The sequence below is a fragment of the Pezoporus occidentalis genome, unplaced genomic scaffold (genome assembly GCF_034315485.1).
Source record: "Pezoporus occidentalis ecotype Australia unplaced genomic scaffold, CSIRO_AGI_Poc_V1 ctg365, whole genome shotgun sequence".
Classification (NCBI taxonomy): domain Eukaryota; kingdom Metazoa; phylum Chordata; class Aves; order Psittaciformes; family Psittacidae; genus Pezoporus; species Pezoporus occidentalis.
Genome location: NW_026915647.1, coordinates 135,786 through 160,173, shown reverse-complemented (window position 1 = coordinate 160,173; position 24,388 = coordinate 135,786). Strand labels below are relative to the sequence as shown.

General features: G+C 53.7%; 1 protein-coding gene across 4 annotated transcripts in view; it reads left to right on the top strand.

Annotated features, from left to right (window-relative positions):
• The window catches only part of MAP2K3 (mitogen-activated protein kinase kinase 3), a 30,161-nt gene extending 6,127 nt beyond the window's left edge, over positions 1–24,034 (top strand). For 2 of the 4 annotated variants that reach the window (XM_062631049.1, XM_062631050.1), the window contains exons 2-13: positions 11,736–11,765; positions 11,927–11,996; positions 13,600–13,648; positions 16,202–16,315; positions 16,754–16,873; positions 17,382–17,498; positions 17,637–17,688; positions 18,500–18,627; positions 19,235–19,312; positions 21,346–21,485; positions 22,141–22,186; positions 22,608–24,034. In XM_062631049.1, coding sequence (XP_062487033.1) covers positions 11,736–11,765; positions 11,927–11,996; positions 13,600–13,648; positions 16,202–16,315; positions 16,754–16,873; positions 17,382–17,498; positions 17,637–17,688; positions 18,500–18,627; positions 19,235–19,312; positions 21,346–21,485; positions 22,141–22,186; positions 22,608–22,691 — 1,028 coding nt within the window. In that variant the 3' untranslated portion in view covers positions 22,692–24,034. Of the gene's footprint in view, positions 1–6,883; positions 7,270–11,735; positions 11,766–11,926; positions 11,997–13,599; positions 13,649–16,201; positions 16,316–16,753; positions 16,874–17,381; positions 17,499–17,636; positions 17,689–18,499; positions 18,628–19,234; positions 19,313–21,345; positions 21,486–22,140; positions 22,187–22,607 lie in introns of those variants that run through there. The other 2 variants (XM_062631048.1, XM_062631051.1) reach the window with 2 other exon arrangements.
• The last annotated feature ends 354 nt before the right edge of the window (positions 24,035–24,388 follow it).

Genomic DNA, 24,388 nt, shown 5'->3' with positions numbered 1-24,388 from the left:
TACACTTAGTGGTGAAGGTCTTTTTTTTGCTGTAAGGTGGAGACCTGGGTTTACTTGGTGTTGGAATGGGAAAGCTGAGAGGGGGACAAGGGAGCAGCAGAGCTGCAGCCTTGAGGATGCTCCCTCTGAATCAGTCCTGACCGTGTGCCCCGTGGCTCAGCGCGGCTGCAGGGGTGGTGCGTGTTGTCCTGAAGATGCAAAGACATCTTTGCAGCTCGTCACTAAAAGTGACGTGGCTTTGTTTCTGAGGGCCAGATGTGCTCACCACCCAGCCTTTGTAACACAGCTGCTCTGCATAGCTGAAATCCCCTGCTGCTTGGTTTCTCTCCTGACGCGCTGCCAAGTTGCACCTCAGCCAAAGATGAAATGATCTGGTGCTGATGCATTGCTTTGGCTGCTCTTTGTCATCTTCCAAGCACCTTCTAAAGGTGCTCGGGGGTGGGTGGCAGCCCCAGCCCCACGTGCCTGGTTGTAAAACCCTGTGCCTGCACCCAGAGCATCCCTGGCAGCGCAGGGCAGGGCAGCACGAGGCAGTTGGTGCGTGTGTGCTCTTGTGCTCAGCTGGCTTCCGAGGTTTCCCTCGTCTGCCCACAACTCAAACCATCCACCCTGTGCTGAATCCAACCTGGCTTACTGATGGAAGGGTGCAGAAAGGAGGATGAGGGGGGGATGCTGCTGGGGTGATCAGTGTGGACCCTACCAGTCTCCATGCTGTGTTTTATCTCTGTTTGGCAGCACCCGTTTTCCTTAGGGCTGGAAGCAGCAGCACGCTGCCTTGAGGATGTGGTGGGTATTTTGGACCTGCTGCTTCTGCAGCCCCCAGCGTTCACTCTTTGTTTGCACCTGCAGCCCGTTTCCTCCAGGATTTTGGTTGATCCCTGTGATGCTCTGCTGTGAGCATCCTTGCCTTGAGCATCAGTGGTGCAGTGGTGAGCACCGGGAGCTGGAGGATGCTGGGGTCAGGGCTGGGGTTGTCCTCTGAGCCCAGGATACATCTTGTGATGTGGCTGAGCTGCCTTTTGTGCTCTGGAAATGCTCTTCTCTTGCCCAAAAGAAGCTTTTTTGCAGGTATTAATAACACCTTCCCCTGCCTGGTTTCTTGAAGGATGCCTGAGTGATGAGGGTAAAGCAGAGGCTGGAGGAGGTGCCTCTAGAAATCACTCAGCAGAAATTGTGGGTGCATTCTAAATGTATCTCTTATCAGCCTCGTGCGTGCTTTAGCAAGGTGCTAGAAAACCACTCAGTGTTTCCTCCAGCAGCTCTCCTTTACGTGTGATTTCTTGATGTACATTCCAGGCTGCTGCAAGAGTTTACCCTTGAGTTTGGATCCACAAAGAGTTGCTTGTTCAGTAACTGTGGGTTTCCCCGTGGGGTTTTACAGTGGCAGCTCAGTGTGTAACCGTGGCAGGGAAAGGAGCCAGCGTGTGTTTCCCTTTATCTCAGCCAGGTTTGACGTTTCACACGTCTCCTTCCAGCTCCTCACTGTTCCACATGCCGCGGCTCCTTTCCCTAAAGCCATAGAAAACCACATTGGACATGATCTCGGCTTGTTCTTTGGTGGTAAAAGGGGGTTGAAACTGAAATGGTTATTTCTGATTTAAGTGGAAATGGTTCTTGGAAGCCCTGAATGTGCCCCATGGGGAGCTGCAGGCTGAGCTGAGTCACAGCCCCTGAGCTCTTGAGACGGGACATGAACCGGATGCGTTGGGACCGGCCCGTCTGCGGAGACCTCTGGCTTCCTGGGATGGAGTGACAGCTCTTGAATGTGGCTGTACGAGGAAAAGCCTGCAGCTCCCCCTGAACGCTGGGGAAGCTGCAGTGCAAGAGGTGGCTTTGAGAGAGGAAGATGTGCAGGGGATAAAAGTATGGCCAAAATATAAAGCCCAACCAAAGGGAGCAGCGGAGCGAGGCTGTGCCCTTCCTGCTGGCAAACCGTGGTGGAGAAACACCACTGAGCTGTGGGCACGTTGCTTATGGAGCCCCTGCATTTCCCAGGCTGGAATCAAAGCTGCCCTGTGGATGCTGGGCAGATGTGCCATAAAATAGGAGTTTCCCCACATGGAGTGGTTTTAGTGTTGGAGGAGAGCCCATAGAGGGGTGGTGGAAGGGGATGGTGCAAGGTGATGCTGGGTGGTGGAGCTCTCGGTGTGCTGGTGGCCCAGCCTTTGGTTGGGAACAGGGGGGAATTTTCCAGCTTTGCAGCAGGGAGTTTGGAGGAACAAAGGAGGAATGTTTGCAGGGGATTTTTGCAAAATGATGGGAGTATGTGGTGCTTCCCTTATCTAGCTGTCTATAATCTATTTACCTTTATAAGACAGATAGCTATCTTTAACTTCCTCACCCAGTGAGCAGCAGGAGCTGATCTCATGGAGCAGCTGGACTTGTATGGATGTCCTCTGTCCCCTGGGGCAGAGGAGCAGTGGTAGGAGAGCAGGAGGTATGCAGTGCAGGTCAGAGGGATGGTTAGTGCCAGCAATAGAGGCTGCAGGTCTGGCTTACTATGCCTGAGCTCTCCTGGGGGTTTCAGAAGCCAGCTTTCCCCTTGCTACATCAGCCCTTATTCCCAGCACTGCTGCAAGCAGGTTACAGGGACCATATGGGTCACCTGCCACCTCTCTTGCTTGACTTGGGTGCATCATTAGTGGTTAAGACTGATGCTTTCCAGCTGGGTGCTGAGGTTTGAGTGCAGTCACAGGCTTTACATGGAGATAAGGCTGAGGGGAATTGGGCAGTCTCCGTGTTCCCTGGCTGCGGTTTTCCTTTGCCTCATCCAAGCCTGGGGAGACATCCTGGCTCCTTCTCTGCCTTGTGATGGGGTGGGTTTTTGTCTCAGTAAAACTCAGTGGAGAAACTGAGGATGCAACTAGCTCTGTTCAATTGGCATGATGAGCCCTTTGTGTTTGTGTCTTCCTGCCTGGAGCAGGGACAGGGTGAGAACGGCAGGGAAGAGACACTAAAGACACACTAAAAAGAGCAATGAATTGGTGTGGGACAGCAGGAGGTGTAGGAGAGTATTTACCTGCTGCTTTCTGTATGCTGCCAGATCGGCACCCTGCTCTGAAAGGAATAAGGTTTTCCCTGCTCCTCCAGCGTGATGCTGCACTGCTGGAGATCAGAGGTTTCCCTCTGAGGATGAGCAAGTTTGTCTGTCCGAGCTGTGGCAGCATCCCCAGAGCATCCCAGAGCAGGGAATTGCTCCGGGTCCCGGAGGGTAGCATCACTGTGAACCATCTGAACTGCTGCCTGTCCCATTGTGCAGTGCGGATGCTGCTCGTGCCTGGAGTCTCTGGACCAGAGAAGCACTTGGGTCTGCCTCTTGTTTCTGCCTCTCTCCCAGAGCAGGCAGCTGCAGACGTTGAGGCCTTCCTTGATTTATTTTCCCCACTCCATAAATCCCATTTTCAGAGCAGGTGCCTGCTCTGTCTTACATCATTCGCAGCGATGAAATCACTCTGTCCCTGCCCAAAATAAATGAGAGGGTGGATGGTAGAAAGCTATTGGGAGCAGAGGGAATACTTTGCTCTCTTGCGAAGTTTACAGAGTTTTGGGGACACCTGGAAGTACTTGAATTGCACCAATTTGGCTAGAAAATAAGGGTCTGTTTACTCTGGAATTGAGGTAGAACCAACAGTTAAAAGGCAAATGACTCTTTTCCTTTCCCACTATAACCGTGTGCCTCTTGTTAAGCTGATCTATTCCAAAACTGGTTCAAGTTTCGCCCCTATCAGGAAACTGCCACCAGCTGCTCATATAAATTCTAAACGTATTCTGTTTTGATGTGGATTTGTCTATGGGCTGAGAAATGAAAGGGAAGAGCGTTGCTCTGAGGAGTGCTGGATACCCATCGGCAGGGAAATGGGTGTAGGTGATGCTGGTTCTGCCTCTTGCTTTTGGTTCTTGTTTAGCATCCTCTTTGCTTCTCTCTAAGCACCCTCTCCTTTGCCTTCTCCTCACAGCTATGATGTTGGGGCTGGGATTGCTTCCAGACCTTTGTCTCGTGGCTGCACACCAGGGCCTGCAGCCCACCTGTGGGTCCCACAAGGTGGGTTTCACGCTGGCAGCTCCATGGTTCCTGTTGAGCTGTGGGTTGGATTAATGACCCATCCATCCCAAGCATTTAGGTACACATTGGCATCGTGCTGCAGCTGAGCTTTGAGGAGGTGCGGCCTCTGCTGCTGCTTTGCCAGGGAGAAAACCCCATTGGAGCAATGGATACAACGGAGGCAGCATCAAGCCCTGTGGCACCATTCCCAGAGGATGCTGTGCCCACCCCCTAGCCCTGTGCTGGCTCCAAGGAGATGCCTTTGTGATCGTAATGCGCTAGGGTTTTGCACAAGCAGCACAACCCTTGGCATGCACAGAGTGTGTTCTATAATGGCATAGCACAAATGCCAGCTCGCCGCTCCTTTTCAGCTTACTAAAGTGAGTCTGTCGAGGGCAGCCCATGTGCTCTATCAGCACGGGGCTGCAGGACAGCAAGCTGCCACCTAGGAACAAAACACAACATCAGACATTGATTTTTCCAGCCCTTGGGGTTGTGCAGGTAGCCTAAAAATACATCTGGAACGTCACTGGGTGGTGACATCCTCTGGGAGCTGCTGGCACAGCCCTGTCGGTGTTATCTGGCTGGTGCATGGAGCCCCGGTGTGGCCTCTGCTTGTCGGTAGCTTTGGCTGATGTGCCCTTGCTGGGTCCCACCCTTTATCCTTGCATCAGTCTCTTCCTCGCCCAGCCCTTGTGGCCCCATCAGTGCAGTGCTGCAGTGGAGATGAGCTCTATGCGGTGATTGATCAGCCCCAAGCACCATCCAAGGGATGGGAAGGGTGATCCCATTCCCTTTCCGATTGGATTCAGTTCAAAGGGCATGTTTAAATACAGAGCTGCTGCGGAGTGTCCAGGCTGCTTGACTTAGGCACGTGGAACTTTCCCATGGGATGTGCACCTTGTGTGTGGAAGGGTAAGCACATCCCGGGCTTGGGGCAGTGGATGTGTTATGGCCTTGTCTAGGGATCCGGCTGCAATTCTCAATGGGACAGTGAGGTGCAGTGAGCACCGGGCAGCATGGCACTGGGATGGGATGGCCGGCTAGTGCATGGACTTTGATCAAAGGAAAATCCTCTCCTTTCCCTTGGTTAAGCAGGGGCTCTTCTTTTGCAGCAGGTGAAGCCATTAACTTTTTGCTCAATTCCAAGCACACACCTATAAAAAGCTCCTTTCTCATCCTAAATGGAGAATCCCTCTTTTGCTGCTCGTGGCAAAGTGCTCTTCTTAAGGGTGAGATCTTCCACTTATTCAAGCCAGCTTGCTGGGAGTGATGGGAGCCATCCTCATCCCTGCCTTTGCCCTGCTCTACCTGGACCTGCCTTGACTTCTCCCCATGGCAGGATTTGCTCCCCCAGCTTCCCTCGCCTGCCGTGGGGTGATGTCCCCGCACTGAGGCGTGGGGAGGCTTCGTTAACAGCAGTGAAACACCCGACGCCTTTTGATCCTGTGGGATTACCTGGAATGCATAAAAGGCTGGATGATTAATGGCAAACGGCGTGCATCTTTCAAGGCATTGGCAATCCCTACCCCGTCTTGAAAGAGCTGCCAATAGCGAGACTTGAAAGGATGTTTTGGGTTTCTTTTCCCTTTTGTTTTGGGTTCTGTGTTTTGCTTTTTAAGATGCTTTTGAGATGTCAGGAAGCTCGGCTGGACACCACCCCTGCTCCTCGGGCGCTGAAACCCAACAGGACTAATTCAAAGGAAATAGTGCTTCCCGTCCCACCTGCTGGGTTAGGGACTTTCTGCTTCCAAAGAGCACTGAACTGGTGGGTGTCTGTAAAGATCCTTGGAGCACTGTATGCCTGGCTTAGGGAATGAGAGAGTGAATGCCAGGAGGGTAGCGCAGCATCGTGCCGGGGATGGGTGCTTGGTGCTGTCTGCGATAGCAGCTCCTGCGTCAGCATCCTTTCTGTGCTGATGATCTGTGCCTGAAACTATACCCTGGGAGTGGGAATGTGCCGGAGAAAATATCTTCCGCAGTCCTTCTGGGCCTTCTATAAACACTGTTTAAAATCAGAGGCCCTCATTATGTTGGTATGTGCGTTTACCTTGACCTCTGACTTTTCTGCCTGCAAATGCCTATTGGCCTGGTACAGCCTGCAAGTTAGGGACTGGCTCAGGAGCAACACAAAGGCATGTTTCCTGTAATGAGTTGAAGGTAAAGAAGCTGGTCCCGCATCTCCCTTCCAGGCTGAGAGGGAAATCAAACCCAAACCTGCAGCTTGGCAAAGCTGAGCCTGGCTTTGAGCAGGAATGTCGGCTCTGGGCTGGTTTTGAGGGAAAGGGGAAGAGCAATGATACTTTGCCACGGCTTTTCGTGCACATCTTTGCAGAGAAAGGAGTGGTTTTCCTTTTCCACGCCCTCCTCTCTCTCCTTTGCTATTCCCAGCCAAATCCATGCAGCAGTTTATCCTTTGCCACCAGAGATGCCGTCTCTGGTGTCGCCCGGGAATAGCTGCAAAGCTCCGTGCTCCTATTGTCATGGAACAATATTTCTACTATTTGTTGTGGTAATAGTTGTTAGTGGCAAGGCAATTACCCTGCCACCTGCAGCACAAAGAAACGCGACCTCTTTCTATCCTGCCACCTCCTCTGTGTCCAAACCCAGTGAGCGCGGGGATGGCTCCAGTGATCCCTCATGTGCTGGTGGTGGTAGGGCTATCACGGAGCACTGGCCGCTCCAGTGGGATGCACGGGGAAGGGGATGGAGGAGGCAGGAGTGGGTTTGAACGATTGGATCATTGGATGAGGAGGCATCCATCCCACCGGGATGCGCTGTAGCAATCCAGCGCTTCGGTGGCTCCCGGAGCTGGAGCTGGCTCCCCCCCCAGTTTCCTGTTGACGTCAGCTGCTATTTCACTGCTGCAGTTTTTACAACTGTTGAGCTTTCAAGGGTAACCGGAGCCCAGAGCCCGGCCAGGCTCAACAGCTGCCGATAGGGAGCACGGCACTGCCTGCCCTGTGTCCCCCCCGCTCGCCTTCGCTGCAGCTCCCGGACCCCCAGGATCCAGGGATACCGGACAAGGAGCGCTCCGTGACGCCGCCGAGCGCTTCGGGCCATGCATTCCCACTGAAAATCACAATCGGTGCTTGCAAGAAGGGCCCTGTGCCGGATCCCGTGGGATTTCTTTATCCCCTCCCTCCTCCATTCCGCCCTCATCCCTCTCTTTTGCCAGGCGTGCCGGCGCTTCCTTCAGTTCTGGGAAACCATGGACAAGAAGCAAGGTAGATGTTGCAATTACCAAAACACGTGGTGAGGGAGAGTGAAGGGCTGCTAAAAGGGGCTCTGTGACTTTTTGGGCTCAATTAATGTGGTTTTAGCTGTTTTTTCCTCGCTCGGGCAGGGGGTCGGCGTTTGCAGCCAGGGATCTATTTTTAAAGCCCTGGAAACGTGCATGTTTTGTGGGGAGTAAACCATCAGCATCTTAATAGTGAACACAATAAAATCCAGCATGGCTTCAGGGAAAATATGTGGAGGGTAAAGCTCGCTCCTGGCTCCCGTTTTGATTGCATTCCTGGGACCCAAGGGCTTTCCAAGCAGCCCTTGCATGGTCGTCCCTTGCTCTTAAAGCCTGTTGCACGGGGAAGGCGAGTGCCCACGGTGGCTGGGGCAAGTCGGGGGCCGTGATTCAGCGCGTGCTGAGTCGGGTTGGGTCGGGGCTGCAAGGGGCTTTTTGTGGAGCGTGGTTTTTTCCTCCTCCTTGCTCACTCCTTTTGCAGAAGCGCCGTGCACGGGGCGGTGGTGACCTGCAGGAACCCCCCTCCCTGCAGTGGGACCGATGAGTGATGGCTCTGGGCAGGTTGAGAGCCCGTTTTCCACTTGCCCAGATAAGCTTTTTCCACTCTCAGCAATGGAAAACAGCACAAAGTGTGCCTGTGAGGAGCTGGCTCTTAGGACCCGAGCAACCCAATTCCCCTTCCCTGCTTTGCACCCTGCCTCCAATGCCTCTCTTTTTTTCCTTTATGCTTTTTTTTGTTCCAGCTCTTTCTTTGCAGCAGGGCTGGGATCCACCCTCCTGCCCTATCCCTGGCATTGAACCCTTTTCCTTGCATCAAGGAGAACCGGGATGCATCCCAGACATCCTCCCCAGCATTAACAAAGCGGCGCAGCTCTGGAAGCAGCCTCCAGTGCTGCAGGACTTCAGTCTGGGGCTGGCACCAGCGCCTTGGGGAGGCAGTGGAGAGGTTTCATTTCAAAGGTCGGCTCAGGCAAATAGTTTTATTTGCAGTCCTTTAGATTGTCCTCTTCCTTTCTTCCCTCCCACCCACGCCAGAAGAGTGGGAAGGATAAACCCCATGGGGGAGAGGTGCAGCTTCATAGGACTTGAAGTTGGCAGTGGCCAAGATGAGGTTTCAGATTGAATTAAGCAGTTCCAGGAAATCTGTGTCAGTTTGGGGGCTGGTTTGAGGTAAGAAAAAGAATTGTGAGGCTTTTTCTTCTCTCTTTAGGAGGAAATGGTTCCTTTCTTAGCATAAAGGATGCCGTTACGTGCCTGCAGCATCACGTGGGTTACAATCTCGGCCGCACCAGGAACTTCTGTCAGCTAATCTTGCCCTGCTCGGGTGCAAGGCGCTGTGCCTCGTGCCCCCACAGCCAGCAGCTCCTTCCGCTGCCCGGAATGCTGCACCAGCAGCTCCCAGCTATCCCATGAGCTCAGGGCTGGCAGCAGAGCCCTGGGGCTTGCAGGAGGTAACAGGGATATGTCCCCACATCGCTTTATCTGCTGCTGCTTTGTGTCTATAGGGTTTTCAGCTGACATAAACCATCCCTCTGCACTGACCCCACTGGGATCCCAAATGTGGGAGAGATGGTGCTGAGGTCTTGCTGCTGAGAAGGAGCTGACAGCAGCTGCTTGCGGGGGCTAAAAGCAAATGCTGCCCTGGGATGTGCTTGGGACTGAAGGGCTTGGGTTGCAAGGGCTCATCATGCTCAGCCCACTGCTTCCTGCAGGCAGCAGAAGCTCGCAGCAGGAAGCAGGAATTTGGAGCAGCCTGGAGTGTGCAGGAAAACTTGGGGCAAATCTGGGGAGAGCTGTAGCAGCCTCTGCATCAGTTCCCCCCCTGTTGCAGGGCAGCATCGTGGGTGATTTTATTCCTGCAGGCATGGGCTGAGCTGGATTTTCCACTGGTGTGGGTGGCCCAGCCAGAGCCTGGGAGTGGTGACAGGATGCCTCCTGTTTAATCTGTGCTTTTCCAGGTTGGAGCTAGGAAATGCTTCTGGGGGCTCAGCAGGATGGAGTGGGAAGGGGGGATCATTGCTAACCCCGGCTGGGAAGTCAGGGGCAGCAGTTTGGGGATGCAGGGAAGTGGAATGATGTGCAGGGTCACTATGACAGCAGAGATGAGCAGTGCACAGAGGCATTAAGTGACTGCAGAGGGTGTGCAACAGGGAATCCCCATGTCTCTGCTGCCCTTCTAAGCCCATGCTTGCAAATCCTCCTTGGATTTGGAGCTTGGCCCCCACCGAACAACGTATCCCATTGATTCCCGACCCCAGGCTGGGTGCTCCCAGCTCCCTCAGGCCCTGCTCTTGCAGCCAGGGCTGACGCTGCAGGATGCCTGGCATGAGGAGCAAGTGGACCCTGGTCCTGCTGTGTGAGTCACAGCGCTGCCAGCCGAGCCGGCGGCACAGAAGGAGCGTTGTGCTGGCTGTGTGGGCTTACTATAGCGATGAGGGAGAGCAAGCAGATGAAGCATTTCGGGGCTTCTTGTAGAGCTGGGGCTGGTCACTGCCTGGGGATGCTGCGCGCAAGCTATTTCAGAGCGGGTCGTGGGGGAGAAGCACTCGGTGCAAAGCTCCTGGTCACCACTGAGCTCAATCTGTCCTTGTGGATAGGATGGGATGGGTGCCCACAGTGAGCTCCCCGCCTTGCCTGGGTGCAGGAGACCTCTGAGAACCCCGGGTTTCAGGTTCTGTGGCCAGCCTCCCTCACTGAGTAGCAAGCAGCTGGGTGTGGGAAGGGGAGGCATTTCGGAGCCTATGGATGGCATCTTTTCTTTGGCTCTGGTTTGCGTTTGCTGCCGTTGTTGCTCAACCAGGTATTTTGCAAAGCGTCATCTGTGGCCATTGATAGTCCCCCTTCCAGCCCTGCTGGGTTGGGGAGATGGGGAAGGGAAGCTTTCCAGGCTTATGAATTGGAAGCTGGTCAGGTATCCAGAGGTGGTTTCCAGCCAAGCAGGGAAGGTTTGGGGTGGAGCGGCTTGCTGCCTTGTTTCACTGAGCTGGAAGTTCACATTGCTCCCATAGCTCATGGGAGCTGCATTGGTCCCAGACCTAATGGGCTGGCTCTGATACCACAAAGGTGGTGGATAAGATGGGGATATGGGCTCTTTCAGCAGGGAGGGATGCTGCCGGTCCACAGCTGGGACCTTCGCAGTGTCTTGCCGACCAGCTTTCACATGCAACCTCAACAAGGTTTGAATATGGGGAAGGACAGGACTGGAAAAGTGGGGTTTAGGCACCCATCTTAGCTGAGGCATCTGGAACTAGGGGGGAGGGGGGGGGAACAGGGATGGGGATGGAGGCTATCTGTACCAGGAACCTGTTGGACACGTATCATCCTCCTGCCTAACTGCTGCTGCATCCCAGCTGAAATCCCAGCTCCCTCCCTCTCCCTTCCCTTTCCCAGCAGCCTTCCAGTGCTGGACTTTGTCCTCATGACTCTTCCCAGGAGCCAGGCAGGTAGGAGCCTTTCCAAAGGGCTGTCCAAGGCCATGCTGGGGTGCCTGCTCCCAGCCTGGTGCCTGGAGCACACCTTCTTCGTGCTTTTTAATGCACCCTCCAGGTCTGTGCAGCCAGAAGTGTCCTTAGCTGCAAAGTGCAGTCACCCCCTTGTCTGTCTTGGGGGGATCAGGACTTTGATGCTCTCAGCTCTACCACTTCATCCCTCATCCCAGTCCCTCGTGGTCCCGGTGAGCTGGGGTCAGTGGGTAAGCTGTTTGCTGAGGGAGGAATGGCTGGGACTTCAATGAGCAGCCTGGGGTCGGTGCCACTGCAAGGAGCTGATTCTCAGCCCTGCACAGGTCTCCTCTGCTCACTGGCCTCCCATGTTGCTTACCTCTTGTCTCTGTAGTTTTGTCTGCAAGTGTTTGGCCTGCCCTGGACCTGCTTGAACCCCATTTCCCTCTGTGACAATGGGTTATGTTATCTCAGTGCTGTTTGGGCTTGGGAAGGAGCAGGAAGAGAGCATCCTCCTGCTTTGGATGGGGTCATGCCTTGTCTGGTGGGATCTCAGCCACTGCAAGCTTGATTTGTGGCTGATTCACTGCTGGTTCTTGCAGTCAGCTCCTGACTGGTTTCATCCTGGTTTCTCTTCATTGCATGGAGGGGGGGGTATTTGCTCTCCTGTTGGGACTAACTCCTTGGTTTAGCTTGAGGTCTGATGGACATCGCCCTCTGTGCCGGTTCCAGCCCATACTGCAGAATGGGTCTGAAGTGCAAGGAGGAGGTAGACAGGGAGTGTTTTCGGGAGCCCTGTGCATCACTAATGGCATGGGGACCTCTTGTGGCTGGAGAAACGGGGATCGGGCCAGGCTTGGCTGGGCTCCAGCACCGCCTGCATCCCTCTGCCTGCAGCGTGGCTGGGAGAGCTCCCCTGGGCCATGCATGTGGCCCTAAAGGATACCAAGGTAGTACCGGGCTTATCCGGAGCATGGAAGCTGAGCTGGTGTCTCCCTTCTCTCTCTTTCAGATTCCAAAGGATTGGAGCCACACAAACCGGGTAAGTGCCAGTGGAAATCAGTTTTAACCCATCTTCTGAACATCAGCAGTTAAAATCCCCCAAGAGAGGGGACTGTAACGGCCATGAAGGGGAAGGAGCAAAAAACTTGAAGGAAGGAAATGAAAAAAGCCCATTGCTCACGTGTGTGCTTTCTCTTCCAGTGAAAAGCAGGAAGAAAGGGGAACTGAGGATAACATGTGTCCCCATCAAACAGCCTGTTGCCAACACAACGTAAGTGTGTCTGCTGCTCAGAGTGGGTCTCCAGAGCTGAGTTCAGCGCTGTCTTAAGGGCAGGGGCCTGGGAAGTCTTCACAAGATCAGCAGTTAACTCTCCTCTCTTAAGCTTAAGTGGGTGATGAGAAGGAGTTACACACATACACACATGTGTGCATATCCATGTACAGCATGTGTCTCTTGGTGCCTGATACGAAATGGCTGAGACTCTCTTCAGTCTTTCTGCTAGGGTTGATTCCTGATGGTGCTGATGCCAAAGGGCAAAGGTACTGGAAAGGGCAGATCTGCCTGAGGGAAGGAGAAGGGAAGGCTTTTAGTGCCATGAGGTGATGGCAGCTGGACCACGGCAGCAGCAGGGGTACATGGCACAGCTTCCTTCCCCTGTCCTGTGCATCGGGGTTAGTTTGAGTTGTTTGGGGAGAGCCTAGGGTAGCTGTGCTTGGTTTGACAAAGAGCAGGTGGCTGCAATTCCTCTTTGAAAGCACCTTGGGCTGCATCTTCACTGCTGAGCCTTGTTTGCTCCCGTAGCAGAGGCTCACCCAGCACCAGGAGAGCAGTGAAATCCCCAAAGGGGAAATATCACTACTGAAAACCCCAGGTAGATAGGGCAGATCTGTTGGAGGGGTGAGCCAAGGGAACTCCCCTGTTAACGCTGTGCAGCACAGCATGCAACAGCCCCCTCCTTCCACCATGGGTGCAGTGTGTGTCTGCTCCTATTCATGTTTGAATTCCCCCTGTAGAAGGCCTCCTGCTGGAGTTTGTGGTGTGCTTGCATGCCCAGAGGCTGGTGTAAGTTATCCCCAGCTCCTTTTCTCTGCGCTTTTCAAGCTGCAGTGCAAATATTTGCACAGTGCAGGGCTTTTGCTGTGAGCCCGAAGTACTTCCTCGAAGCTGGAGGTGGCTCTGATGGGAATTGAGAGGCAAAATCAGTTGGGCAATCTCCACTTTTAGAAGGTCCCAGGGGATGGGGAGAGCAGAGAAGCGAAGCACAAAGGACAAAACGCTTGTGTTGGCTCTAAAAGAACCATGCTGCCCATAATGGGAAGTGGGCAGAGATGAGGAAAACAGCCATAAAGGAAGACTTTCGCCTGGGTGGTGTTCACTGTGACCCTGAGGTGCTGCCTGCCCTGCTTGTGACGCTGTCTGAAGCAGGCCTGCGAGTGTACACAAATGACTCAGGGGTGAGGCATTACCTGTTGTTCCCTCGGCGTGGGTTTGAGGCTACGTGGCTGTCTTGTTACAACACCTGCCTGTCAAAACATGACAGTCCAGCTGCCCTGCCACAGGAACCTCTCATCCCATGGGTCTTGGTTCGCCTCCTGAGCAGGGGTAGTTTCGTAGCCTGGTGGTTTGATGCACGTCTCACCTAGCTGAGGCTTTGGGGTTCGGACCGCTTGTAAGCGGTTGTGGGTGTGGGTTGAGGTGTTACTGGTATGATTAAAGCGTTTGTGAGTGTTTGGAGGGTACTGGGTTGAAGCCAGGACAGCAAAGCACGGTGGGAAGCAGTGGCTGAAAGTGCTCAAAGGAACGTGAAACCTGGCTCTAGCCAAGAGGGTTGGTGAAGTTGGGCTTTCTCCTGACTCTGTCTCTTTCCTTACAGGCCCCCAAGGAACTTGGACTCCAGAGCATTCATTACCATCGGAGATAAAGTACGTGTCAACCTGGCTTCTCTTTTTGCTTGCTTCCAGTGTTGGTTGCAGAGTTTTATGGATCCTGCCTGGCAACCTGTCAGATCAGATCCTGGGATTTCAGAGCACCCCAGTGTCTTCCTGGTGCAGTCCTGTGGGATGCATCTTTGCAGGCATAAGACACCCCACAGCAGGACCTTTTCCCTGTGGAGTAATGGGGTGTCTGTGTGCATTGAGAGCAGTGATGGTTGGAGGATGAACATGTCTGCAAGCTGGCTTGTCTCTGAGCAGATGTGTGCAAGGCAGATGGGTGACACTGAGTGCTAGGTGTGCAGTTCTGCCCATAGTGGGAGATCACAGTGGTTGGATGGATTAGGGCCCAACTGCCCTAAATCAGTGTGGCCTCACCGCTGCACGCTCCGGCTTAAAGTCCCCTGTGTCCTGCATACCCCCAGGGCTGCTACTGCCCATAAGCTGTATGGCATAAAGCTTCTCTCCAGAGCCTTTCCTAGTGACCTGGTGAAAAACACTGCTAGAAATAGCCACTGCCTCGCTTTTATTTCATGCTCTTGTTATGGGCTCTCCTAGGACTGCAGAAGCCTGTTTGTAATTGAGCTAAAAATACCATGCACTGGATCAACCCTCCAGCGAGCTGCTTCTAGGCTGATGGGATCTGGGCCCCTCGGCTTCAGTGCAAGGTTTTAGGGTTAAGGGGGAGGAGAGGAAGCTATGGCTGTGTCCAGGGAGCAGTCCTGCTGCCTGTGCCATTTTCTTGCCATTGTGTTGTGTGTATTAATAGCTCGGGGAGATAAGCTGTCTGTAGCAGGCTGGGCATGGCATGTGCAAGGGGAGAGGAATGTAGCTTGGGGTGAGCTTTCTTCCCTGCTCCAGTGTGTGCAGGGCTCTGGCATGGGTGTTTTGAAGGGGCATAATGGAGGAAGAGGGCTTGGGCAGAAGCCAGCTGTAGGCTGTGGGGTGGATGGGTTCATCAGATCCATGCAGGTGATGCCCTGCATCCATTCCCAGTGGAGGGGAGCGCTGGCTCTGGCTGTGCATCACCTCTTGTTGCTGGGCAGGGCAGTGCTAGTTCTTGGAGTGTGCTGGGAACTGCCAGCTTCTAGGGAAGCCGTAGGGAAAATGCCAGGGAAAGAGAAAGCCCAAAACAATAACGTGGAACAACTGCAGAGCACGTGTCCTGAAAAGCACCCCCAGATCCTTCCTGGAGGCCCCTGCAGGAGCTGGGAGCTGGCACTGCTCCTCTGCCAGCTGCCTGCGGGGTCAGACGTGTTCCCCTTACCCTAATCTCCTCAATTCAGGATCCACTGTCCTGCCCAGGAAAGGGCTGGCACCTTCCTGTGCTGGGCAGCACATAGCTCAGTGCTGAGCTCATGCCCAGCCCTCCCTTGCTCCCTGCCTCAGCTGCCTGCCAGCCACATCTGGCTGGAATAACTGGAGCCAGGACCGGCAGGAAGGTGCAGTGGAGCTGGTCACTGTGGCCAGCACCGAGGGGACTCGGTGACCAGGAGCCCAACAGCCCCATCTCCAGCTTGGCTCCTTCACACCAAAGGCTGTTTCCTCCGTGCTCTGGGCGTAGTTCACAGGCTCAGTATCCGGCTCTGTGCTGCGTGTGTTTCCCACCCTCGCTGCCTTTGTGGCTACTGGGGCAATTTGGCATCCTGGGATTATTTGTGTTTCCCTGAGACCGGAGGAAAACGGGAGGCTGGATAAAACCAGCCTAAAAGGAGCTCTGTGACTTATTAGGAGGCGATGAACACAGCGCCCAAAAATAGCCCGTGTCTCACTAACACAGCCTGTGCCCTGCCCAGCAGGACAGGCAATGGCAGGGTAACACACGTCTTTAGGGAAGCTTGTTCAGGAGCTCGCTGGCTCCCTGCTGCATGGGGGCACTTGCTTGTGTCAGCGCTGGCAATGGGGTCCTTCCAGCTGGAAGGAAGATGGTTGAACTTGCCTGAGCTCCTTTGTGGGTGTTAACTCATGGTTTACCTTCCTGATGGTGGTAAAACCCATTTGGACACGCCAGTGATTAGGAATTGAGTCGCTGGGTTGCTGCATACACCATTCTGAGTGGTATTAGATACACGGGTGTGTGTGTGTGACCTGTGATCTCTTGGGATGGGGGGTGAAGCTGGGGGATCCTAGTCTGTACACAGGGATTCTGAGCTGTGGCAGAGGATCCTGACTGCTGCCCAGGTTGATACAGGAGCTGTTAAAACCCTGCAAGTAGTTCAGCAACCACAGACATGCCCTTGTGTGGGTAATCCCAAGCAGGCAGAGAGGCACCAACCTTTAGTGCCCTTTCCAGTGGCAGCGTGCCCTGGCTTAAGGGATGGAAGGTCCTGATCTCTAGCTACAAAGGGCGGATTAAGTGAGGATGAGATGGGAGGGTTTGGACCCATCTTCTCTAAGTGTGATGCCTCTGGTGCATATAGGAGCTGGTGGTATAGTCCTGTAGGACCTGTCACTTGGAAATGCTCTGCAAGTGGTGGACCTTGGCTGATGCCCTTGTTGATAAATGTGCTCCTATCTGATACTCTGTTTTCTCTGTCCCTAAAGAACTTCGAGGTGGAAGCCGATGACCTGGTGGCAATTTCCGAGCTGGGCCGCGGCGCCTATGGCGTGGTGGAGAAGGTCCGGCACACGCAGAGCGGCACCATCATGGCTGTGAAGGTGAGGATTGCAGCTTGGAGATCAGGATGTGCGGCTCCAAGGGAGTGGAGAGGCTCTGCTGAGCTCCATTGGTCACAACAAAGTGGGAATGGGCTTGTTTGTCAGCTTCCAGCGTTCCTGGTGTGGTTTGGCTGTTGAAGGGTCTGGGCTTTGAAATCCAGGCTTGGTGCCTGCAGTTAGGTAGTGCAAAGTGTGGATGTCAGAGTGCCTGTCCAGGCCACTTGCTGGGTCCTGCATCCACTGCAGAGCTTGCCAAGGATTTGCCATTCATTGAGGTGCTGTCTGGAAGAATCTGGGCATCTCCTGGGTGCTGCTGGCTGCTAAATAAGCGTAAGAATGCTTGCCTTGGCATCAAAACCTCAGGTCCTCTGGGTCAGACTGAGGGATAATGGTGTTATCCCATAACATAAATCCCCTCTTCTTTCCTGTTTGTCTCAGAGGATCCGAGCAACTGTAAACACTCAGGAGCAGAAGAGGCTATTGATGGACTTGGACATCTCTATGAGGACAGTTGACTGCTTCTACACCGTCACCTTCTATGGAGCCCTCTTCCGCGAGGTACCGAGCTGGTGGATGGCTGATGGGGCTGTGCAGCACTCGGGGCCTGTGTGATTGTGCTGAAGGCACTAAACTGTCCCAAACCACCCTCAGCCTTCCCTTTTCAGCCCAGCTGGGCTGTCTGAGATGCTGCCATGACTTAAAGGTCAAAGGCTTGCCTCCTTCAGGCAGCATTGACCACGTCCCATTCCTCACTTCTGTGGCAGATGCTCGAGGATATTGTCCATGGCCCCATGGCCTTGAGGGAGATGCCTCAAGAATGTCCTCCATGGGGTAGACCCTCAAAGGGAGGCCATTACAGGTAGCTGTGGTGGTACCAGGGCATCTGTGCCCATTGCTATCTAGTACAGAGCCTGTGTGCTGGTAGTGGCAACAGCAGCTACACGGCAGCGACCGTGGCTTGCCCTGTGTGGAAGGGGCAGTGTCCATTTACCCATCCTTCCCCACTGCTCCCTTTAGCTCCTGGGGATTTCCGGGGAATTCTCAACTGCTTTCTGCCCTTCCTTAGGGTGATGTGTGGATCTGCATGGAGCTCATGGACACCTCCCTGGATAAGTTCTACAAGAAAGTCTTGGAGAAGAAAAAAACAATCCCTGAAGACATTCTGGGGAAAATGGCTGTGTCTGTGAGTGCCTCTTGGGTTCTTACCTGGGTTTGAGCCTGTCTGAGGCCTCTGTTGAGGCCCATGGCGTGTGGAAATGGGTAGCTGTATGCAGTGGAGGGCTGGTGCTGTATGTGACTAATGGCTGCTGTTTGTCCCCAGATTGTACGAGCTCTGGAGCATCTGCACAGTAAACTGTCTGTGATCCATAGAGGTAGGTGCTGGATGGGGTGAACATGATGTTGCAGCAGATCCAGCCTTGAAATAAGCTATGTTGAGGGCTCCTTTCCAGGAGATGTGTGGTGTGTCCCTATGGGTTGCTTACAGTGGGGTCTAGTGGTACTCAGGATGATGGTGGACTAATTGAGATGCCCAGGGTTTGTTCCTGAGGTGTGTCCCCCATGCATCTGCTTGCATGATGTAGTTCTCTTCCTCCTTTCCAGATGAAGTGTTGACTACAATAACAGAATTCCTTACTACCTGTGTTTTATGGGCATCTCTGTGTATCTTAGAGTACAGAGGTGCCTCGAAGGTAGCTCTTGGGGGCAACATCCCCACACCTTCCTGGCTGGGTGGTCTAGCAAGGGCTGAAGGAGACCTTATAAAACCACAGGTGGGAGTTGTAACACCCAGGTCCTGCTCTTCATCTTGATAGAGTTCCTTGTGCAGCTGTGGACAGATCACAAGGGACACAAGACAAGCTGTCCTGAGAACCGAGTTGGGCTTTTAAGGCTGTGTTGAGTACATTAGTCTCTCCTAAGGAGCTGGGCATTAACTCCTCATTTTATTCCAACCTTTCGACTTGCCTGGTTAGAGAGGAGGCCCGTTCTGCCTGGGGAGCATGGGTATGGTTTTAGCTGTGAACAGCTTCTGTTGAAATAGGAGACTGGTGGGGTTTTCTTTCCCTTCCCTTGTGTCAGGGCCTGCCTTGTCCCCTCCCAGGTAGGGAGGGAATTGTCTATGGTGTATCAGGCTCAGTGATAGCTCTGCAAAGGCTCCATCTGCCCTCTTGTGTTCTCTCTTAGACGTGAAACCTTCCAACGTGCTGATCAACAAGGAAGGACACGTGAAAATGTGTGACTTTGGGATCAGCGGCTACTTGGTGGACTCTGTTGCGAAGACCATGGATGCTGGCTGCAAACCTTACATGGCTGTAAGTGGGCTCACGTGGGACCAGAGCTGGCAGCCTCCAGCTGCCTTCAGCCTTGACTCAAAGAGGCTGCTGCTTAGAAATAGCCTTGGTTCACCTCTGTTCTGAAGAAACCACTTGATGGGGCTCAGGGCTTCCTGACTCAGCAAAGTACTCCAAGAACAGATTTACCCTCCTTGTAAACCCTGCTGTTTGTGTTAATCCCACAGCAGCCTCCTTCCATTTGCAGAAGGGTGAAAGAGTGGCTGGTGCTGGTTGTGGTGGCTGGAAGGGCTCCTCCCTCTTGGCTAGAAGATGCTGAGGCTTCTCTTGGCAGGATCATTTCATCCTCAAGTGTCTATGAATTTCCCTTTGCCATTTGTGTGGGTAGCTTGTGCTCCCGGGGCAGGGGTCAGGCTCTAGGGATAGTGCAAGTCTCACTCAGGAGTGTTTGTGAGCTCTGTGGAGGAAAACTTGGCTTTCATCAGTGCTAGATTGAACCTCAGACCCTGCCCTCCATGGGGACAAGAGCCACGGGCATCAACCCAACCTGGGTTTTAGAGCCAGGTCTGTGGGGTTTGCACTGGTTTAATGAGATAGAGTTGTAATACCTTCCATTTTGCTGTTACAGCCAGAAAGAATAAACCCTGAGCTGAACCAGAAGGGCTACAACGTGAAGTCGGATGTCTGGAGTCTGGGCATCACAATGGTAACTGGGCTATGCTGGGACCAGCACCCTGCAGGCATGGTTTTGGGCTGGGGTCTGTGCTGGCTGGGCTCTGCCTGTACTCTGAGCAATGGCAGCTGGGTGGATGCCCATCAAATCCTGAGTGCAATTGCTCAGTTATGAGATGCATTACCCAGGGTACGTGGTGGAGGTGCTGCCTTGTGCACACAGGGCAGGTAGCTGGGAGCTGGGGTGTGCAGCCAGTGTTGCCACCACTGCTGTGGCTGGCAAGCTTGCAGGGAGATAATCCATCTTCTGCCCCTTCTCTTTCCTCCTCTCTTCTTGTATGTTCCTGCTGGATCCAGGGGGATATATAAAGGCCTGTTATTCCCATGTGGTTCCTTTGTACCCCTCGGTGTCACAGAGCTCTACTGATAGCTCCATTTAGCTCTGAACTATGTTGTGGATGGCAGACTCCCAGGGAGCAATATCTGGATGACAACGGGCTTAGCTTGGCCATCCAAGAGTGTGGCTTTTAATTGCCCTGCACTTCCCCATGTGCTGGCTGGAGGGAGTATTGAGTGGAGCAGGGTTTGCTGCAGCTGGGTCACAGCCTTCCTGCATGCATACCCCTCAGTTAGCAAAGCCTTGGGGCGAGGTAGCCTGTCCTGCTGCAGCGAGGGGTGCTGTGCATGGTTCGCTGCCAGTCCTGCCTGCAGGGGTAGCTCAGAGCAGCCAACAGGAAGGGGAAATGCTTTCGGTTCCAAGATCGCAGCTGCTCGGGATGGTTTTATCTACCTCCTGCAAGAAACGGATCTCACAGAAAGCAGCTGAAATCCTCTGGCGCCAGAGGACAAAGGAAATCCCAGCTGCTGGCTGGAGGGAATGCCGCCGGGAACACGCCTCTCTTTCCAGGAGACTGCCTCTCTTCCTGCTCCCTGTTTGCTGCAGCCTTTGTTTTGGGTGCTGCATCCCTGTGTTTGCCTGGGCTAAATTCCCTTCTCCCCAGCCAGTCGTGTCCGTGGTGCCAAACCCCGGCTCCTCTCCTTGGTGTCCCTGTGCCAGAGCAGAGCTGGGCTGCCTGACTGGAAATGTCATCAGCTCCAGCTTTCCTCCTGAGATGCAGGAAGCTGTGGGATGGGACGCTGCATGGATGATGAAATCTCTGAACCTTTCCAAAGCTGGATGGGAGAGGGGACCTTGCTGAAAGGCAGCCAGCCTGCGGCTGAATGGAGCCCCAACCTGTCTGACTCCCTCTAATGCTTTCCTCCTGGGCTGCCTTCCTGTTTCCTTCTTGTTTCTGAAGGGGTTTGATTGATTTCAGCCCAGCTGGTTTTAAGGCCATTGAGCTGCAGGGCTAATCCAGGCCCTTCTGGGCTGGTGGCTTCATTCACTTTTCCAAACAGCAGGAGCTGAGCTCCCCTGACCTAAGCCAGAGTCAGGCGGGGACATCTGGCTCTGCCCCATGTCCTTTTAGGTTCCTTCTTCCTCCCATCCTGTCCCACCCTGCCAGGCAGGGCTAGAGGTTCTGTTGCCCATTTCAAGATGGGAGCTGACCTTTGCCATGAGGACACTGCCCAAGAGCCATGACAGGCTTTTTCCTGCTTGAATGAGTGATGGAGCAGAGGTGACTTGTAGGAGGGACCCAGTAATGGAGGTCATTTTGGCAAAGATCTTTATAAGTGATATTCTAGCACTTGGTTTTTCTTGGGGTTTTTTGTGTCTAGCTCATTCAATGCTAGCTTGAAGCCCAGAGGCTGCCTTACGGTGAGCAAAAGCCCTTTGGAAGCCGGTGCAGAAATGGTGTGCTGTAACTGTTACCTTTTGAAATAATCCCATTTTACATCTCTTTGGTGGCTTCCTGTAAATGCATCAATATTCTGAGCCGGCCCCAAAAGGAAGTATTTTTGGCCTGTAGGTCTTTTTGTTTAAATAAAGGCAAGAATGGCATGACCCACATTGAAAAGGGCTTGTAAGGAAAGGAGGTTTTCGTTTCAGACTTAAGCTGGCGGAGGTAGGGGTGTGTGTTGGCAGGGTGGTCCCAGTGTCTCACATGAGCCTGTCTCCACCCTCAGATCGAGCTGGCCATTCTTCGCTTCCCATACGAGTCCTGGGGGACCCCCTTCCAACAGCTCAAGCAAGTGGTGGAGGAGCCCTCGCCCCAGCTCCCTGCTGATCGCTTCTCCAAGGAGTTTGTGGACTTCACAGCGCAGTGGTGAGTCTCTGGCAGGGACTGGTGGCTTCTCCCAGCCTGGCTGAAGAGGAGCCCTGAGCCGTGAGGGGTTGGACGGAAGCGCTGGGGCTGGGTTTGTCCTTTCAGAGCATCACCTTGTCCTATTGGGGCTGGTGCTTTTGGCCATGGCAGGAAGCGCTGCTCAAACTGGTTTTGCTCTCGCCTGACTCACCAGGGCTGGTTGGAAGGTGCAAAGGTTTCTCTTCCCCTTTTGCTGCTGCTGAAGCATTGGTGGTTTCTGGCAAAGCAGCGATGAAATGAGAACGAAGCCCTGGCAGGGTCTGGGTGCCTCTGGGGGAAGCTGATTTGTGGTTTTGTGGGTAGCTGCTCCCCTCGGGGTGTTCCGCTGCTGCCAGGCAGAGGCGAGCCCACCAAGGCAAGGCTCACCCTATGGGTGGTGAGAACCCATCTCCTCTCCGCCCCATTTGTGGCAGAGCACTGTGAGTTGTCCTTTCCCAATTACCTGCTTGCCTGCTTTGCTGGTGCTACAAACCTGGTTGGCCAAGGAGGGAGAGGAACGGGTGCTGCCCGTGAGAAGAATGTCGTGCTGGTTGGGAAGGGGAGATGCCCTGTGACAGAGCACATCCAGCCAAAAGAGAGCTCCTACAGCCTTTCTCTCCCATTCTTTTCCTTTCAGCTTAAGGAAGAACCCTGCTGAGCGAATGAACTATTTAGAACTCATGGTAAGTGCGGAGCCATTTCTCTTGGTCTTTATCCCTACACATTTCCAAAATGAAATGAATGGTCCAGCAGGTCCTGGGGAATTGGGACCATGGGAGGTGTGGCATTTTTCAGGCATGGAGCGGGATGGGTGTGTTGAATGCATGGGTAAGGTTAGGGTTTCTAGGTGTTTTCTTCCTCTGATCTGTCTGCTCTTGGTGAGTTAAGACCTCAGGTGATGGTTGTACAGCTGCAAAGGTGGAGGGGATGCTGCTGGGGTTGAACCTAGAAATGCTTGAGTTCATCTTTAAGCTAAAGGATGGTGTCTATGGGAGCTTGCGGAGGAAGTTGGTGCCTGCTTCTCCCAGCACCTCCCGTCTGTGTGACATCCCCCAGGGACTCTCCTTGGGCATCAGCTGATGTTGTCTTTGGTCTCGTTGGCAGGAGCACCCTTTCTTTACCTTGCACGACACCAAAGAGACTGACATGGCCTCCTTCGTGACAGAGATTCTCGGGGAGGACTCCTAACTCCAACCTCACGGCTTCGTGCAGTCCCCTCCATCCTGGCTTCCCTGTAGAAGAGCAAATGAGGACTCCAGTTAATGGTGGTTTGCACACATCGCACTTCCCCAGCCCGTGGGCATCTCTGGCCCCATCTGGCCTTGCAGTCTCTTTTCTCTTTGCCCTGTAAACGAAATCCCCTGGGATGAGCCTTTTGAAGCCAGCTAAGCCACGGAGACCGAAGGCTCGGGAGTTCCCTGCTGACACCAGCGTATCCCTCCTGGGCATCTCCCCTCCCAGCACAGGGGGTTTATGTTTCTTTATGTTTCTCTGCCTGGGGAAGGCAGAGAGAGAAAACACTGCTGTGCTTGCCCCACTCTTCTCCCCAGAGCCCCTTCCCTGCAGTCTGGTCTTGCTCGCCTTCCCTTTATGCCCGGCTCTCTGCCCCCAGGAGCCTACACAGCTCAAAGGGGGCTCCTCGGCCATGCCTTTCACACCAGAGGCTGTTGTAATGCCTGGCTTGACGCCCTCACAACCCTTCAAGGTAGCACCAGACTGGGCATCCCCCTCCATCAATCAATACCCTGCTCCCTTGGGGTGACAAAACCATAATGCATCCTTCCTTGAGCCCGCCTCGCTGCAAGCTCTCCCCACAGGACTTCACCCAGCGCTCCCTTCCCTGCACAGGCACGAGGAGATGGAGACAAGCAGGTCCCTGGGTGCTGCCTCTCTCCCCTCCAGCCCTGGGCTGAGAGGATGCATCCCCACTGCGGGCATCCAACACCTTCTGCCCTCCCTGGCTCCTGGAGAAGACCTCGCTCCATCTCCTGTCCAACCTGGAGCTCACGTAAGACCTCGCACTGTGACACCAGCTTGGTTTGGAGGCTCTCCTTCCACCCCTCATGTCCCAAACTGCCTTTGAACCCTCCAGCTGCCCGCCAAGGTGTCAGCCAAGCCTGAAAGCCCAGTGACTCACATGGGGGCTGCCGCCGGTTGTACATTTGATGTCTATATATAATGGACTTTGTAACGTGCTTCCTAGTTTTAATCTAACTTGCTATAAATTAAAGCCCTTCTGCGTGGGAGAAGGGAGGAGCAGTTCCTTCTCCGCTAACAAATCCACTGTGAAAACCTGATGTGTTTCCCCACGTTCCCAGCCTGAGCACGCTCTGCGAGGAGCTACGGGAGCCAAAGGGATGTCTGGCTTCTACTGTACACGGATCATGGGACAAACGCACCGGCTGTGGAGTTTGTTGGGGTCTTCTTTTTTTTTTTTAAGCGATTTGAGTTTTCAGAGGGATTTTTCTCCTCTTTTCTAATATATATTTGTGTGTGTGCAATATATATAATATTATATATTTTTAAATCGATGATGAATGTGTGACTGTCTCTGTGGCCAGCAGATTTGGTGAAAGGGCTAGCGTTTTTCTGCCTACGTTTGGGGTGGTGGGGAAGGGGGCATTAAAGAACACCCTGGCCTAAGATTTCTTTTTTTCTCTCCTTTTTATAGCAAAGAAATGCATTTATTTTTTAACTGAATCTAACTTCTTTTGTCCTGAAATTCCTACCCTGGAGGTGTGGATTTCAGGGTGCATTTCCAGCATTCAGGGTCCCCCCCTGCCAAGGGATGAATGATATCCCGTTAGCTTCATTGCTCCCCACTCCAAACAGGGCTTGAAGCAGCACTGGGGATGCTCTGCCTGGGATCGGGGCTGCTTGGAACC